Here is a 15,632-nt window from a genome sequence, read left to right as displayed (position 1 = left end):
CAGTGGGCACGCCCACCCTGCCCACCTAGCCAACTACTCTGGGCTTGCGGAGGGCCTCTCCTGACCCAGAAGCTCTCCCCTCCCCTTACCCTACATGCTTTCCCTGGAAAGCCCAGACTGAACTCTCCAACAAGATCCCACTGGGTGGGGTTCCTCCCCCACTGAAATCCTTCTGTGGCTTCCTGCTGCATACTGAATAAAGGACAGATTTCTGAGGCTTGAAGTCAGTGGAGATTTCCATGCGGGGCTCCCAACAAGCCCCCTGGCTCTCACTCCCCAAATCACAAACCATCCAAACTCACACACAAAGGGCCCTTTTCTACCTCTAAAGCTTTAGCAATGCTCTCCTCTCTATTTATAAAACCTCCCTGCTTTCCAATCTTACCAACAAAACCCAGTTCATTCACCCAGTTCATTCACCAAATGCCACCTCTTCCAGGAAGCAGAAAGCAGTGGCTCCTGTCTCTAAGCTACCTAGTTAGTCCTTATCAGAACCTCTCTGAGGGAACTGATCATGTTCCTCCTTTATCTGACTCATTTGTGCCCTAATGCCCCTTCTAGGCCCGCAGTTCCCTGAGGGAGGGTCCAGTCTGCACTACCCTCATAGCTCAAAGGATGCACTTAAGGAATGGGCAGGAGTGGCCCCAGGAGCCCCAAGCCCAACGGGAAGGACAAACAGCCTTGAGGCCACTCTTACCTTGTCAGCTTGGTCCAGGGGCACATCCTCCAGGTCTTCCATTATGAATGCGAGCACTGGCACGTGGCCTTTTTGGGCTGCACAGTGTAGTAATGTCAGGCCGTCCTGGAAACAAGCCCAGGGTGGTCCCTACAGTCTACCAAGGAGGACCCTTCTCACCCACTGGCTGTCTCCCAAACGGTGAATGTTTGCAACCTAGAACACAGCTTTACCATGGAAACAACACAGTATATAAATGGGGAAAACCACAAGTGCCCACTCAGCCTCACAGAGCCTGGTAGGAATCGGGACGCCAGAGTTCAAATCCCAGCTCCAGCATTTATCAGCAATGCAGTCTGGTCTTGACCAAGTTATCTGTACCTCTATAAGCCTCCATTTTCTTATAGGTCAAATCATGATAATAACCCCTGACTACCTCAGTGGGTGGCTGAGGGGGTTGGACAGCATCCTCTACAGCAAGTTTTGTTATACGCTGAAAAATAATTCGGGATGTAAGGTGAGGTTGTATGGCACTAATAGTCCTCAGAATACTACCCACCACAGGACATTGTTATAAGGTTCTAGCATCTGCTTACCTTGACACGGCCCCAAAAGAAGAAGGTGACTAAGCACCCAGTGTCTGTCTCTAGGTGATAACCTCCTAACCTTCTGGGGAGGAGTGAGAGCTGATGGGGTCTGCAAGGACTAGGAGGTGTTAAAAAGGAGAAAACAGACCCAAAATGGAGTCACCTGTGCTAAGGCCCACCCATCACCAAATCAAGACTTTAATACCTAAGCTAACTGCAGCTTCAGCCTCTCCCAGATAAGTCATCTTAGCCAGTCAGTCTGGATCTTCCTGGTCAACAATAGGGAGGAAATCCACCTGACAGGGGCACCTGAATGGCTTAGTTGGTTAAGGGTCTAATGGTTCATGAGTTGGAGCCCTGCATTGGGCTCTGCACTGACAGTGCAGAGCCTGCCTGGGATTTTCCCTCTCTCTCTCTCTCTCTTTCTCCCTCTCTCTCTCTGTCACTCCCCCATTCTCCAAATAAATAAATAAACTTAAAAAAACAAACAACCACCTGATAGACCACCCCCACTGTCCCCTGAAGGAAGGTGATCTTTCCTAAAACAATCCAGTCTTCGCTGGAATAACTTCTTTGCCCCACTTCCTTTTGCCTATAAAAGTCTTTCATTTTATACAGCTCCCTGGAGCTCCTTTCTATTTGCTAGATGGGATGCTGCCCAATTCATGAATCATTGAATAAAGCCAATTAGATCTTTAAATTTACTCACTTGAATTTTGTTCTTTAACAGACAGAAGTGGCCAGGGTGGGAAAAGGGGTCGGCAGAAAGATGGTCTCTTGGCTCCAGAAGCAATATTTTAGTGCGGGAGGTTTGCAAATCCTGTTTATAGCCCAGAGCTTCTACCAAGGCATTGCATTATAGCTAGATTGTTTAGAGCACTGTTTTTCAAATGGATTGCAACCATCGATAGATCATAAAAATCAACAGAATGATGTTGTACATCTTGACAGTAATTTGGATTACGCTGAAGTAAAATTTGTCAAATCCCAGTGAATATAAACTTAAGACTTGTATATTTCATTTTAAGCAAAGAAATTGAATTCTAGTGAATGTTATGCATACGGAGTATTTAGAGGGAAGTATAGTGATGTCTGTAATTTATCTTGAAACACTTCCAAAATTTATAAAGAACTCTAAAAACTCATCGATGAGATATTAAACAACCCAATTAAAAAGTCATTTGGACACAAAGAAGATATAAAGGTGGCAAAGAAGCATATGAAAAGATATCTAACATCATTAATCATTATTGAAATGTAAATTAAAACCACAAAGCATTTCTGACAATAGAGTTTGGGAAGGGAAAAATGCTAACACTCCAATGGAGAAACCTGGGCGACACCACTTAACCACGTGATCAAGCGTGAAATTATGGTTTATAATAAGAAATATATATTTGGGCTTGATCCTGTTTCTGGCACATAGGTCCTAAAACCTTTGGAATTTTCTAAGTGTACAGGGCGGTTAAGACGTCTACTGTTAACGTTAATTTGGTGACAAGGGAAGCCCCAAGGTAACTGAAGACGTGGTGGGGGGAGGGGGATGGGGGACTGGTTGCCTGGGGAACCAATTAGACCAGAGGGTTGGAACTTTCAGCCCCACCCCCTGACCTCCAGGGAGGGGAGAGAGGCTGGAGGTTGAGTCAATCACCAATGGTCAAGAATTTAATCTATCCTGTCTATGAAACAAAGCCGCCATAAAAACGGGAAAGGACCGGGTTCGGAGAACTTCCAGGTTGGTGAACTCAAGAACACAGCCATGTGCCGGGTCCCATGATCCACAAGGACAGAAATTCCTTTGCTCAGGACCTCACCCTATGTATCTCTTCATCTGGCTATTGATTTGTATCCTTTAATATCCTTTGTAATAAATTTATGATCTAGTGAGTAAACTAGTTTCCTGAGTTCTGTGAGCTGCTCTAGCAAATTAATCAAACTAAGGAGGGGGTGGTAGGAACCTCTGATTTATAGCTAATTGGTCAGAAGCCCAGGTAACAGCCTGGACTTGGGATTGGCTTCTGAAATGGGGGTGGTCTTGGAGGTCTAAACCCTTAACCAGTGGAATCTGACACTATCTTTAGGCAGATAGTATTGGAATTGAGTTAAATTTGTGGGAAACCCAGTCAGTGTCCATGGAGAATTGACTTAATTGCTTGGTGGTGTGGAAAAAAGCACACACATTGGAGTTGGTATCAGAACTGGATCAAGGTAACATCACCAGTGACAGGCCATGTTGGTACTGATAAAGTTAATTCTTATATTGAGACTTACAAAATGAAGGCTGCCCCAGTGACCTGGCCCAGGTCACAAATCTAAATCTACCTCAGCCTGCACTTACAGGAAACCTAACGTAGAACAATGACAATCTAACATACACTCAGCTGTACTAGCTCCCCTGACCCTAGAAAACAGGACCCACTAGCCTTACAAAGAAATCCCCCTAGCAGCCAATCCTGCCATTTCTGTGTTGCTGCTTTGGGGGCTCTATAAAATTCGCTCTTACCCAAAATCTCTCCAGAAGAGTGTTCAACTGTTGTGAAGGGCTGTACTCCCCCAACCCAGGGACTGTTTTCTTTCGAATAAAGGACATTAAACTTGCTACAAAGCTGCCTTTTGGGGGCACCTGGCTGGCTCAGTTGATCTTTAGGTTGGGAGTTCGAGTCCCACACTACCAAGGCCTTGCATTGGACACTCAGGAGTGCCTGGGTGGCTCAATGGCAGAGAGTTTATTTAAATAAATTATTTTTGTTTTGTCACTGGACAGTATCATATATCCCCTGACAGGAGGCAATGAAGGACACTTAACCTCTGTGGTTTTCTACTCCAAATTCCATGACCCCATTCTAATCATGAGAAAAACATCAGACAAACCCAAATTAAAGGACATTGTGCACAATACCTGACCAGTGCTATTCAAAAGTGTCAAGGTCGTGAAAAACAAGGAAAGACTGAGAAATTGTCATAAAATTGGAGGAGAGTAAGGAGACAAGATGATTAAATACTTTGTAGGACATTAACAGAAAAACTGCTGAAATGTTAATACAGCCTATAGTTTGGTAAAACTCTAGATATCACCAGTGCCTGGCAAAGTAGAGCCAGGTAAACAGTGGGGGAAAAGAAAACTCCAGGGCCAAACAGAGTGTGGCGCAGTCATGGCCTGGCTCAAGGTTCCTCTACAGGTGAGATAAATACCTCCAGGGAGGTCCTCGAACAAGGAATAGAAAAGTAGTGGGTGGGACTGCTTGCAAAGATGGACACAACTATTCCTCACACCTCTGGAAACACCCAAAGCAATGGGATTGTGTACTCTTCTCATTAAGGGGGAGAATCCAATATTCTCTATCCCCTGAATCCAGGCAGGCCCTGCAAGGGGCTTCAAGCAATAAAATATAGTCGAAGTGGTATCGTGTGACTTCCCAGCCTTGGCTTCAAAAGACCATGCCACTTCCACTCTTGCATTCGCTCATCATTGCAACTAATACTAAACCTTTAAATAGAAGTTTCTAAAAATAAAAATGTCCCTTTTTTCCCCACCCTGAGTTCTAAAGGATCTCCAGATTGAGAACCCCTGGCTGACAGCGTTTGGTCCAGAAATGTTTGCATTTTCATAAGGGCCAATGACCCCCTAAAAGGTGAGACACCAGTGCAGAGATCCCCAGCAGAGATCTGACTTGCTGGGGACCCTCCTCCCTCATACCACAGAGCACACCAATGAGCTGGGAGAGACTGCCAGGTTCCCTAATGTGCCAGGCACTGAGCCAGGTACTTTACACAGAGTACTGAGTTTCTCCCTCAGCTCAGAGGTGGGTACTAGCATCCCCATTTCCCCAGTGTGAAAACTGAGGCTCAGGATGCTAAAGTAATTTGCCCAAGGTCCCAGCGTTTGGTAACCAGAACTTTCCTCCTTCCACCCAAGGGAGACAGGGCCCAAAAGAAGAGGGGAGGAGGCCCCGACCTCTCTCATTAAATCTTCCTAACCACCCTCTGAGGGTATTACTTTGACTCCTCCTGTGTGAATAAGGAGGCTGCCCAGAGGGCTAGGGACTGTTCCAACATGGCAGAGTGGTAAAGGGTCGGGGGCATTAGAAGAAAGAGGCTTTTAATGCTGATGGAAGAACCACCCCAGCAACTTCTCCCAGCCCCAGTGGAAATACTGAGCGTCCCAACTTCACGGGGCTGAGCTCAGCTGCGACTTCCAGAGGGTTCTCAGAAGGCAGGGGCAAGCTGGGGCAGCAGAGTCACCTGGGGAGTAGGAGGGAGCAGAGGTGGGGGCAGACCCATGCTGCAGGGGCAGGGCACAGAGGCGGCAGAGACTCCGGGAGCAAGGGGTCTGCCATCCGAGGCCTTACCTTGTTCTTGCAGTGGATCTTGGCCCCAGAGTTGACCAAGATCTGCAGGATCTGTAAGTGGCCGAACCAGGCAGACAGGAGAAGTGAGTTCATCCCAAACTGGGGGAGAGGACACAGGGAGGTGAGAAGAATGTAAGCAGGTATGGCTGTGCCACCTGGGCCCATGTCTGCACTGAAAATCATACAACCATAGGGACCATAAGTGCCACCCAGGCTGGGGAGCACCAAGATTTAGGAATATAAAAACCATGGCATTTTTTAAAAATAGGGGCTGAGACAAAATATAGAAATAGGACTTTTTAGTAAAGCCCAAAATAGGGGCTGATTATTGCAAACTTTTGTTTTTGCTAAATAAAATTTAAAAAGAAAACAGCTACCATCTATTCTCCCCATCATGTAATAAACAAGGAACATTTTAGGGATGCCTGGGTGGCTCAGTCGGGTGAGCGTCCAACTTCAGGTCGGGTCATGATCTCACAGTTCATGAGTTCAAGCCCCACACTGTCTGTGCTGTCAGCACAGAACCTGGTTTGGATCCTCTGTCCTCCTCTCTGTCTGCCCCTCATCCCCCCCTCAAAAATGAATAAACATTAAAAAAGTTCTTTAAAAAAAAAAAGCAGGAACATTTTAATACAAAAAGTTGGGGAGAAACTAATTAGAGAAGATGCTCTTTCCAAATACAGCTTCATGAAAAACACACTACATTGTTCTTATTTTCTGATTTGCTGTGACTGGTAAAGACCTCACCCTGGACTGGTGTTTGAGAACCAACTGTTTGAATCTCCTACAGGACATCCTCCAGGCAGATGGCTTAAGCCAGCAGATGCCTTGCCACCTTACAAAGACATCCACTGCACTGAAAAACACCACTCACTGTTGGAAAGTCCCTCTTTCCGCTGTACTAAAATCTGAATCCCTGGTGCCTTCCACCCCACATGCCCTTTGGAACAACTGAGAATATGTCTGGGCCCTTTTTTGATGGCGGCTCACCACCTGTTTGCAGGAGCTCTTCCCCAGCATCTGTGAAGCACTCTGAGATCATCAGAGCCCCTTCCCTGACCTCTGCCCTCATGGGGTTATGCGGAAGACCCAGCACTGGGTAGAATATCAGTAATTGTGGGCTGGCTGGCTGAGGGAGAGAATGTATACTCATCCCCAGCCCCGGGCGGGTGGGGGCGGGAAGCCCACAGGAACCTGGGAATGAAAAGGATCAAGGCTCAGGGCTGGGAGAGGAGAGTCATGAGAGCCAGAGCCTCCTGTCAGTGGAAACCCCAGGGATACTTCTGCATCCTAGTTCCAAGAACTGTCCAGGATAGAGCCCTATGGCATATCCCTAGAGACCTTCCCCCCACCAGCAGGATTTCCCTCTCTTGTCTCCCTCACCCTTCTGTTACTAAAGTAGGCATATTCATCACCTTTCTTAATTTTCAAAATACATTTATTACTATTTGCAAAGAAAATAGAGAAGAGTTATAAAAGCACTCTCTCTTAACTATTCTTCCTAATACCTTCTTTTCTCACTCATTCCCTCAAGGAAGAAATAAGAAATAACAGAGCACAGTGGTAACAGTGGAGGGGTCTTTGGGGGCAAAGGCCTATTGCATGACATTCCAGTATTTTATTGGGAAACTCAGACTAAGGATCCTAGATATTCTCCTTTTAAGAGATTTTTTTTTATTTATTTTTGAGAGACAGAGAGAGATATAATGTGAGTGGGGGGGTGGGGGGGTGGGGGGACAGAGAGACAGGGAGACACAGCATCAGAAGCAGGCTCCAGGCTCCTAGCTGTTAGCACAGAGCCTGACGCGGGGCTTCAACCCACCAACCGTGAGATTGTGACCTGAACCGAAGTCAGACCCTTAACCAACTGAGCCACCAAGCGCCCTGATACTCTCCTTTTAGCGACAGCTCTAAACGAGGAGATGGGGCAGGAGTGGGGAAGAAGATGTTGCTGCCGCACCCCCTAGCCCCAGTTTGTAATTAAGCTCCCCCTTATGCTGGGGCCTGGGAGCAAAGAGAATCCAGGGCAAAGAAAAGTATTTCTGTTAAAGGTAAATCTCTGCAGGGGAGTTTATAATGCCTTAAAATTTATTTATTTATCTACTTATTTTATTTAATTTTTTAACGTTTATTTATTATTGAGAGACAGAGAGAGACAGAGCATGAGCATGGGAGGGGCAGAGAGAAGAGGAGACACAGAATCCGAAGCAGGCTCCAGGCTCTGAGCTGTCAGCACAGAGCCCGACGCGGGGCTCGAAATCATGAACTGTGAGATCATGACCCGAGCTGAAGTTGGATGCTTAACTGACTGAGCCACCCAGGCACCCCATTATTTAATTATTTTGTGAGAGACAAGGAGAATGCAAGCAGAGGAGGAGCAAAGAGAGAGGGAGAGAATTCCAAGCAGGCTCTACACTGTCAGCACGGAGCCCGACACTGGGCTCAAACTTACAAACTGTGAGATCATGACCTGAGCCAAAATCAAGAGTCAGAAGCTTAGACTGAGCCACCCAGGTGTTCCTTTTTTTTTTTTAATTTTAGAGTGAGAGAGAGAGTGAACTGGGGAGAGGGGCAGAGGGAGAGAAAGAGAGAATCTTAAGCAGGCTCCACACTCAGCATGGAGCCTGACATGGGGTTTGATCCCACAGTGCTGGGATTATGACCTGAGCTGAAATCAAGAGTTGAGCACTCAGGAGTGCCTGGGTGACTCAGTTGGTTGAGCATCTACTTTGACTCAGGTCATGATCTCACCGTTCTTGAGTTCAAGCCCTGCATCCAGCTCTGTGCTGACAGCGCAGAGCCTGGAGCCTGCTTCAGATTCTGTGTCTCCCTCTCTCTCTGGCCCTTCCCTGCTCACACTCTCTCTCTCTCAAAAATAAATAAACATTTAAAAAAATTAATAATAATAATACATTAGGAGTTGGACATTCAATCCCCTGAGCTACCCACGTGCCCCTAAGCTTAGATTCTTAAGTGTATCCCTGTCAAATGTCATTGTCAGACCCAGCCCTTTCCTCAAACCTAGACCCTGTTATTCTTTAGTGCTCTCTCTCGGCAATGTGTCACCTGCCAATTTGTTAGTAAGACTGTTAGTCTTCATTCCAGTCTCTGGTTAAAGTGTTAAAGAGCAGAGTCCCGTGGCATATCATGAGAGACCTACCTCCTGAGTATTTTACTAAAAAGTCCTTTATCAATCCACCCAATTATTTGTTCTACAGCCCGTATCTCTCCCTGTTCACATGGTATCATGTGGGACTGAAAGGCTGAGAACTAAAAAGCTCTTGAAAATGGAGAGGTCCTTATGGCTGTACAGGGGAAAACTGGGATCATTGCAGTGTCACTGGCCCTTGAAGACTGAGGGAAGAGGGGTGAGGGGAGAGGCAGAAAGGCAGAGAATATGATCTCAGGATCATTTGGAAATATTAACCCGAATGAGGGGTCCCCTACCGCATCCTCATCGTCCACAGCAACCTCATGCTCCAGGAGCAGCCGCACAGCTTGCTCATGCCCTGCACCCGCAGCCCAGTGCAGGGCTACCCTGCCCACCTGCCAGGAGGGAGAGAAGAGCTGTGAGGCACCAGCTGCCTGCCTGGCCCACCTCCCCACCCCCTCCCACTTCCTTAGCTGCAATTCAGCTGGTCTGCAGGGTGGAAGGGCCTTTGCTGGCTCTAGTGACAAGAGGGCAGGGCCCCAGCCCCACTCAGGCCCCTTTCTCCTCCTCCACATGACAGCAGCTGAAATGAACATAGTCAAACACAATGACATCTCTCACCTAAAACTGCACAGTTTCCCACTGCTCTTGGGACAAACTCCTAACCCTAGGCCCTGTGAGGCCCTGCCTGCCACGGCTTAGAAATGCCAAACTACTCCCCCACGGCCTGTCTTTGTTCCTGCTGCTCCCTCTGCTGGACAGCCACCAGTCGGAGGATTATTGTCCTAGTCCCTGAGGGCCCCTGACTACCTGGGTCAATCCCCTTCTTCCTTCAGAATGGGCTGAAGGGGCCTGGTCCCCCACCCCTTTGTCAGACTACCCTGGAAGTTCATCATGGTCTTTGGCCTCAGCACATGTGAGCAGGACTGGGGGAATCCTCCTTCCTCCAGCTCATGACCTGCAGTTTTTAGCTTATAAGGGAACAACAAAAGGAAATGCTAATTTTCTGTGTGGTCTTCCTTCCTCAAGGCTTCTGCCCACACTATCCCCTCTTCCTGTCTTCACTCAGGCTCCTGCAAAAATCCCTGGTTGCTACAGGTAGGGGGGCCCCCTCAGACCCTCCACAAGCTCTCAACTTAATCACAGTGGGAAAGAACTGTTCATGAGACACATTGTTTAATATCTGTTCTCCCCACCCGGACTCCAAGAGGGCAGGGACTCCATCTGCACAAGTTCTGCTCTGTCCCCAGCACCTAGCACAGTGTCGGCACAGAGTAAGCCCTTCAGAAATACTGACGGATTGAATGAATAAACAAACAAGTAAATGAATGAATCTGGCATTAGCATCCTATCATCCTACAAGTCCATGCTTCCTTGCAAGTGTTTGCCCAGGAGCTGAGACTGAGGCTCCAATTATCAATGAAATGTGTGACCTGAGGTGACTTGTTGACTGTCTGTGCCTGCCTTGATCTATAAATAGGACTAATCCTTCCGGCCCTCCTCACCTCTCAGGGGGTGAGTGAGGACCACCAGGAAACAGGTGGATGAGCACATCAGACATCCCTGGGAATTCCTTTTACTCTTACTGGGCCCCAGGCAGGCAGGCCCTGAAGACCTAGGTCATACCCTTGTCGTGTCACCCCAGACAGAGCAGCCTCTGCTGCATGCAGGAATCCTACATCCAACCCTTTCAGCCTCCACTGACCTCCCACCCAGGCTGACATCCCCCAAGACAAGCCTGGCAGCCAGAAGCCCCAAGGTAGGGAAAAGCTACCCTGAGTGGCACCCAGGACTATCCCCAGGGCTCCCCATCAGAAGGAATGGCTTTTCTCTGTCTCCTCCCCCAGCGGGGCTATAGATCACCCCATCGGCAGCCTTCCCTGAGGTCTGATCAGTGGGCTAGGTGTGCCTCCCTGTCTGGTCTTTGAGCCCCCCCAGGACCTGCCTGGGCCCATAGTGGGCACTCAGAGATCTAAACTAAATTGCTTCCTCACACATGCTCAGCCTGTCTCGGTCTGGCCTTTCATGGTCTTGAACCCCTGGATTTCTGACCATAGGCATCATTTCATCTTTCTCCCTCCAGTCCTCTGCCCCTATCTGCCTATCTGTCAGCCTCTGATTCCTGACCTTCAACCCCCCTGCCCTCCTGACTCTAACCTTTGTTCCTTGTGTGTGCCTTTCAGGTGGGGGATGGGGATTGAGCGCGTGAGTTCTCAAATTGCCCAAGCCTGGCTAGGAATCCCTGACTTCAGAGAGGCCTCAGAGACCTTAAGCCAAAGTGGACAATCTGAGCCTCCCCCAAGTAACATATGCAAATGCTCCTGCCTCCGGCTCCAGGAACTGTTCCTCCTGCGTGGAGGTGTCATCATGCAGGCACTATTCCTATCCAGGCACCCTGATTTGGAAGAGCCCCTTTACGAACGTGGTTTCTGGCCCTGATGTTGACTTTCCTCTGGATCAGTTCCTTCATCCTTCCGATGTTGTTCCGACGGGCAGCTTCATGGAGCTGCCTTTCCAGAGGAAGCACTAGGGGCAGAAAAGGGGATATGGAATGAGGGGGAGAGCACCCCACACTGCATACAGAGGAGAGGTGAACAGCTCCTCCCAGGCCCTGAACGTGTCCCAGACAGGGGGTCTTCCAGGTGGAAATGGTGGCAGGGATGCCTCTCCCCCCTTTTAGGGGACGTCCCCAGACAAGCTGCTTTTCTTCACTAACTCAACCCATGTCCACACAACCAGGACTCAGCAAAACCCTAAAGATGGGACAACATGGCAAGACCATCCACAGGAGCCAGGTGTGTGCCTGTCATGGCCCTCAGAGGTGCCCCATCATCCAGTTTTCACGACCCTAAGAGCAGCTCTTGAGGAAGGGAATGGAATTCATTCCCACTGGAGTTGATGACTACCTTCCTATGGCTTTGTCCAGTGAAGAAGGCAGCCAGGATTTACTGAGCCACCTACTTCATCAGGCACGGGCAAGGCCAGAGGCATATCACCCGGCTTCTCTGTCCTCGTCCCTCCATCTCATCTCTCTTCATCCCCAATCCTAACCAGCTGTTGCCTCCCAGCTGTGGGGCCCACCCTGATTTGCCTTCTCTCAGGGCTCCTCTTGCCTCAATGCTGCACCATCATCTCCGACTAGAGGGAGCCTCAGAGCTCCCCCTGCCGGTCTCCTGCCATTGGCAGCGGTGGTCTCTGCTGAGAGGGGTGGTGGCCAAGCCAGGAGGACCCAGGCCTGGTGATGTGGTCCAGGGCACCTCTCACCAGACCCCCGCACTGCTGTCATCCTGACTGCTCTTGTCTTGTGAGGATGTCTGGTGTCCTTGGCTGGACTGCAAGCTCCTTGGGGCCCTGGCCACATCTGACCCTTGCTGATCCACCTATAGCTCACAGCAGGCCCAAAGCTGGGCATAAGGAAGAACCCATAAGATTCTGCTTCTATCAGTGACACAAAAATCCTCAGACTAATACATACCTGTCCCTCCTCCAGAAAGGTTTAGATACACTAGCACAAGGTACAAATATTTGCTGGCCCTTTGCACAGTCATCACAGGGCAGGTAATCTGTGGTTTGATTGCCCCCAAACCCACATCATCCTACATGTTTGGTCCAATGTGAATGTCCAGATCTAGCCCATTGGTGTATCCAGGGACAGGTGGCCAGTGACTTGTCAGAGAAGGCTGGAAAGCACTGAGGTGACAGTCCTGCCATCAATTTGCTTTCCAGATATGGGAGAGGGCCTTGTACTTTCCTGGGCCTCATAGATACAACCTAAGGACCTTGGAGCTGCTGCCCTTGGGCGATCACATGGCCCTAAGTTCAGCTCTGAGTCACTTCCCGGCCATGTGACTTGAGTTACTTAATTATCCTGTGCCTCAGTTCCCTCATCTGCAAAATGGGGAATGTGTGCCACCCTGTAGGGTTATTGTAATGATTAGATATAAGATATGAAAAGCCCCTAGCATGGTATCTGGCAAATAGAGCCATCATCATCATCATCACTATTATTTCTCCAAGGCAAAGGGGTCAGAGAATAAATTCTGGTGGCCAAAGACATGGAAGTGGTAGGGCCTCCTTCACTCAGGGCTCTCTAAGCCTGTGAGATCCCAACCAAAGAAAGCACCTTTCCTACCTGCCCCCCTGCATTATTTTTCTCTATAGCACCCCTCACCACAGACATATGCTATACTTACATATTGATGAGGTTTATTGTCTGCTTCCCCCATTATAAGCCCATGACAGGGGAGGTCTTATTTGTTAATTGCTGAATCCCCAAATTCAGGCCTTGGCACACATTTGTTGAATGAATGAGGGACATACAAATCATTAAAACTCTTCACAGGCATTGGAACCATAAGATGCTGTCCCAATTAAGACTCATTAGTCCCCTGGAAAATCAAACCACAAGCTCAAGTAAATGGAAGGAAAGAGGCTTTGAGGGAGAGGCAGCTTCAGGTCAATATTGCAGGGGAGGGGGGAAAACACCATCTTCCAAGTGTGGTCTCCACTGCTAGCTCCACCCTTTCCCACCCCCAAAGGGGATGCCTTTCTTAAAGGTGAGAAGAGGGCTCTTCTGGAAGAACCCTTCTCAGATCTCAAACACCTCCAAAAGCACTGGGTCCCGAGCTTTTGTTTCCTTAACCTCTTGGCTGAACAACACCATGATCCAAGTTCAGGAAAAAAAGCTGGCACTTTAGATGTGAGTTTAGAGAAGCTGGGGATCTAGTACCCAGTCTGCTACTTTCTAGCAGTTCCTAAGGCTAGCCATGTGACCCTCAGAGGCCTTGGTTTCTTTGGTTGTAAAACTGCAGAAGGGTGAAGAAAGGTATCTGTAGAGATCCCTTCCAGCTCTGACTCCCTTTCTCTTAGTGGAAGCCTACAGGTGGCCTTTTAGTGGCTTGTGTCAGCAAACAGCCAAGGGTCTGAATGGGAGCAAGCAGACCCTGCATGACCCCAGTGAAATCAACCCTAATCTCTTTACCATCCACCTCAACCCATGCATCCTCTTTCTGGCCACATCAAATATACACTGTACCCTGGCCTGGGAGACCTTCCCCATGATGCATGGTCTGCCCAGAATTCCCTCCCCCACACACTAATGCACCATTGCTGTACATTCTTTGAGGGTGGGTTCAAGAGATCCTCTGACCCAGGCAGAACCCTGCACCCTTTGAAACAGCACCTTGATAGAGCCCCTTAACCCAGTGTGAGGACATTGGCACAATCTTTCTCTCTCCCCCTCCCAGGGTGTGCAGCCAAAGCCTCCCAGGCTGGCTGATGCACACATGGATGCTGTCTGGCCCAGAGACACTGGCACTGAGCACACTCCTTGAGCAAGACTCTCAGGTGCCCTCATCCCACCTGCAGCACACCACAGCTCCCCTCCTGTGGGTTTCATTTTCCCCATCTGCTATGGTCTTCATTCCCCAACCAATCTCAACATTCTGGCAGAGCTGGGGCCTTCAGCATTTCTACCACTTAACGGCTGTGTGACCTTGGGTAACTTATTTAATCACCCTGGGCCTCAGCTTTCTCTTCTGCAAAATGGCGATAACAATATGTCTTACCCATAGGGCCTCTGTGAAGATCAAATAACATGCCTGTCCTGGCTCTTCCCGGCACACAAAGTAAGTACTCAATAAAGGATCGCATAACCATCTTATTTCTAGCTAATGTCTCCACCGCAGCAGCTCCCTGCTCTCGGGACCGCTGGCGCCGCCAAGTCCCAGACGCGCAGCCAATGCTCCCCCCACCCCGGTGTGCGTTCCTCTGGGCGCCACAAAGAAGCCCACGACCGAGGTGGCCACGAGGACAGCGCCAATCGCAGGCTTGGTCGCTCCCCGCGGGGGTTCGGGGATCCTCTGGGCTCTGCCCACGCCCGCCCCCGGGTCCCGCGGCGCGGCTGACTCACGGCCGTCGTTCTCCCACGCCGGGGGCTCCTCCATGCCGCCGCTCCGCAGCCCGGGCGCGCGCCTCTGCCCCACCGCCCGCCGCCCGCCGCGCGTCCGCCTGGGCGCGGCGCCGCGAGCGGAGGGAAGGGGGCGCTGAGTTGGGGTCGAAGGGCATGGGTTCCCAGGAGCGCCAGGGTGCGCGCGAAAGCCGCTGCTCCAGACCCTTCGGTCCCTCCTGGCCCTGGAGCATGATGTGGGCGCAGCTGCACATCACCTACCCCCGTCCCCATCCCCGACCAGGCTGCAGGTGCCTCCTGGAGCTCCCTCGACATCCCATGCCGATGGCCCCGCGCCTTTCACATCCAAGTCTGGAGGGTCGGGGCCACTCTGGGCTCTGCAGGTCCCCGTGGATGGGGGGGGAGGGGGGGGATTGTCCCAGCCTCCAGGCCCTGGACATTCGTGCAAGGCCTCTGGCAGGCCCCATCCTCAAGACTCTGGAGCCTGCTCAGCTGCCCGGAGAAGCTAAAAGACTTCAAGGGCTTAGGCGGGCATTTAAGGAACAGACACCCCAGCAAGCCTGTAAGCATATGAAGAGATGGTCAGATTATTTATGATCAGAAAAATACAAGTTAAAATGACAATGAAATATAATTTTCAATTAGACTGGCAAAATTAGAAAGGTAGATGTTGGTAGGTAGGGGAATGAGGAGCTGTGACAGTCAGGTGGACTGCTGGTGGGAGTACCCTGGGGCAACCATTCTGGAAAAACAGTCTGGCAGTAATGAGGGAAACTAAACACAGCGAACTTTGGCCCTAAAATGCAGCTCTTTCTCTTACAGCCTCAGAAAAGGACATGTAAAAGGATGTTCTTTGCTGTGTTGTTGTTTTGTGGTTGCTGGGAGTTGGAGGTGACTTGAGGGTCAGCATTGAGGGAGTGCATGGGTAAAATGTGGTAGTATACAACCAGAGATATCAGTG

At 49.7% G+C, this 15,632-nt stretch overlaps 1 protein-coding gene across 9 annotated transcripts in view; it reads right to left on the bottom strand.

Moving 5' to 3' along the window:
• Positions 1-14,742, bottom strand: part of ANKDD1A (ankyrin repeat and death domain containing 1A) — a 37,985-nt gene extending 23,243 nt beyond the window's left edge. For 4 of the 9 annotated variants that reach the window (XM_086710944.1, XM_086710945.1, XM_086710952.1 and 1 more), the window contains exons 1-3: positions 9,060-10,374; positions 5,613-5,711; positions 698-802 (exon numbers count right to left, since the gene is read on the bottom strand). In XM_086710944.1, the coding sequence (XP_086567070.1) occupies positions 698-802; positions 5,613-5,711; positions 9,060-9,377 (522 nt within the window). In that variant the 5' untranslated portion in view covers positions 9,378-10,374. Of the gene's footprint in view, positions 1-697; positions 803-5,612; positions 5,712-9,059; positions 10,377-11,185; positions 11,290-14,674 lie in introns of those variants that run through there. The other 5 variants (XM_086710949.1, XM_086710950.1, XM_086710947.1 and 2 more) reach the window with 4 other exon arrangements.
• Positions 14,743-15,632: the final 890 nt, after the last annotated feature.

The sequence above is a fragment of the Puma concolor genome, chromosome B3, assembly GCF_028749965.1.
Source record: "Puma concolor isolate L17-30 chromosome B3, mPumCon1.1.hap2, whole genome shotgun sequence".
NCBI classification, from domain to species: domain Eukaryota; kingdom Metazoa; phylum Chordata; class Mammalia; order Carnivora; family Felidae; genus Puma; species Puma concolor.
The sequence above is the reverse complement of the archived record's forward strand: the minus strand, read 5'-3'. Positions and strand labels throughout refer to the sequence as shown.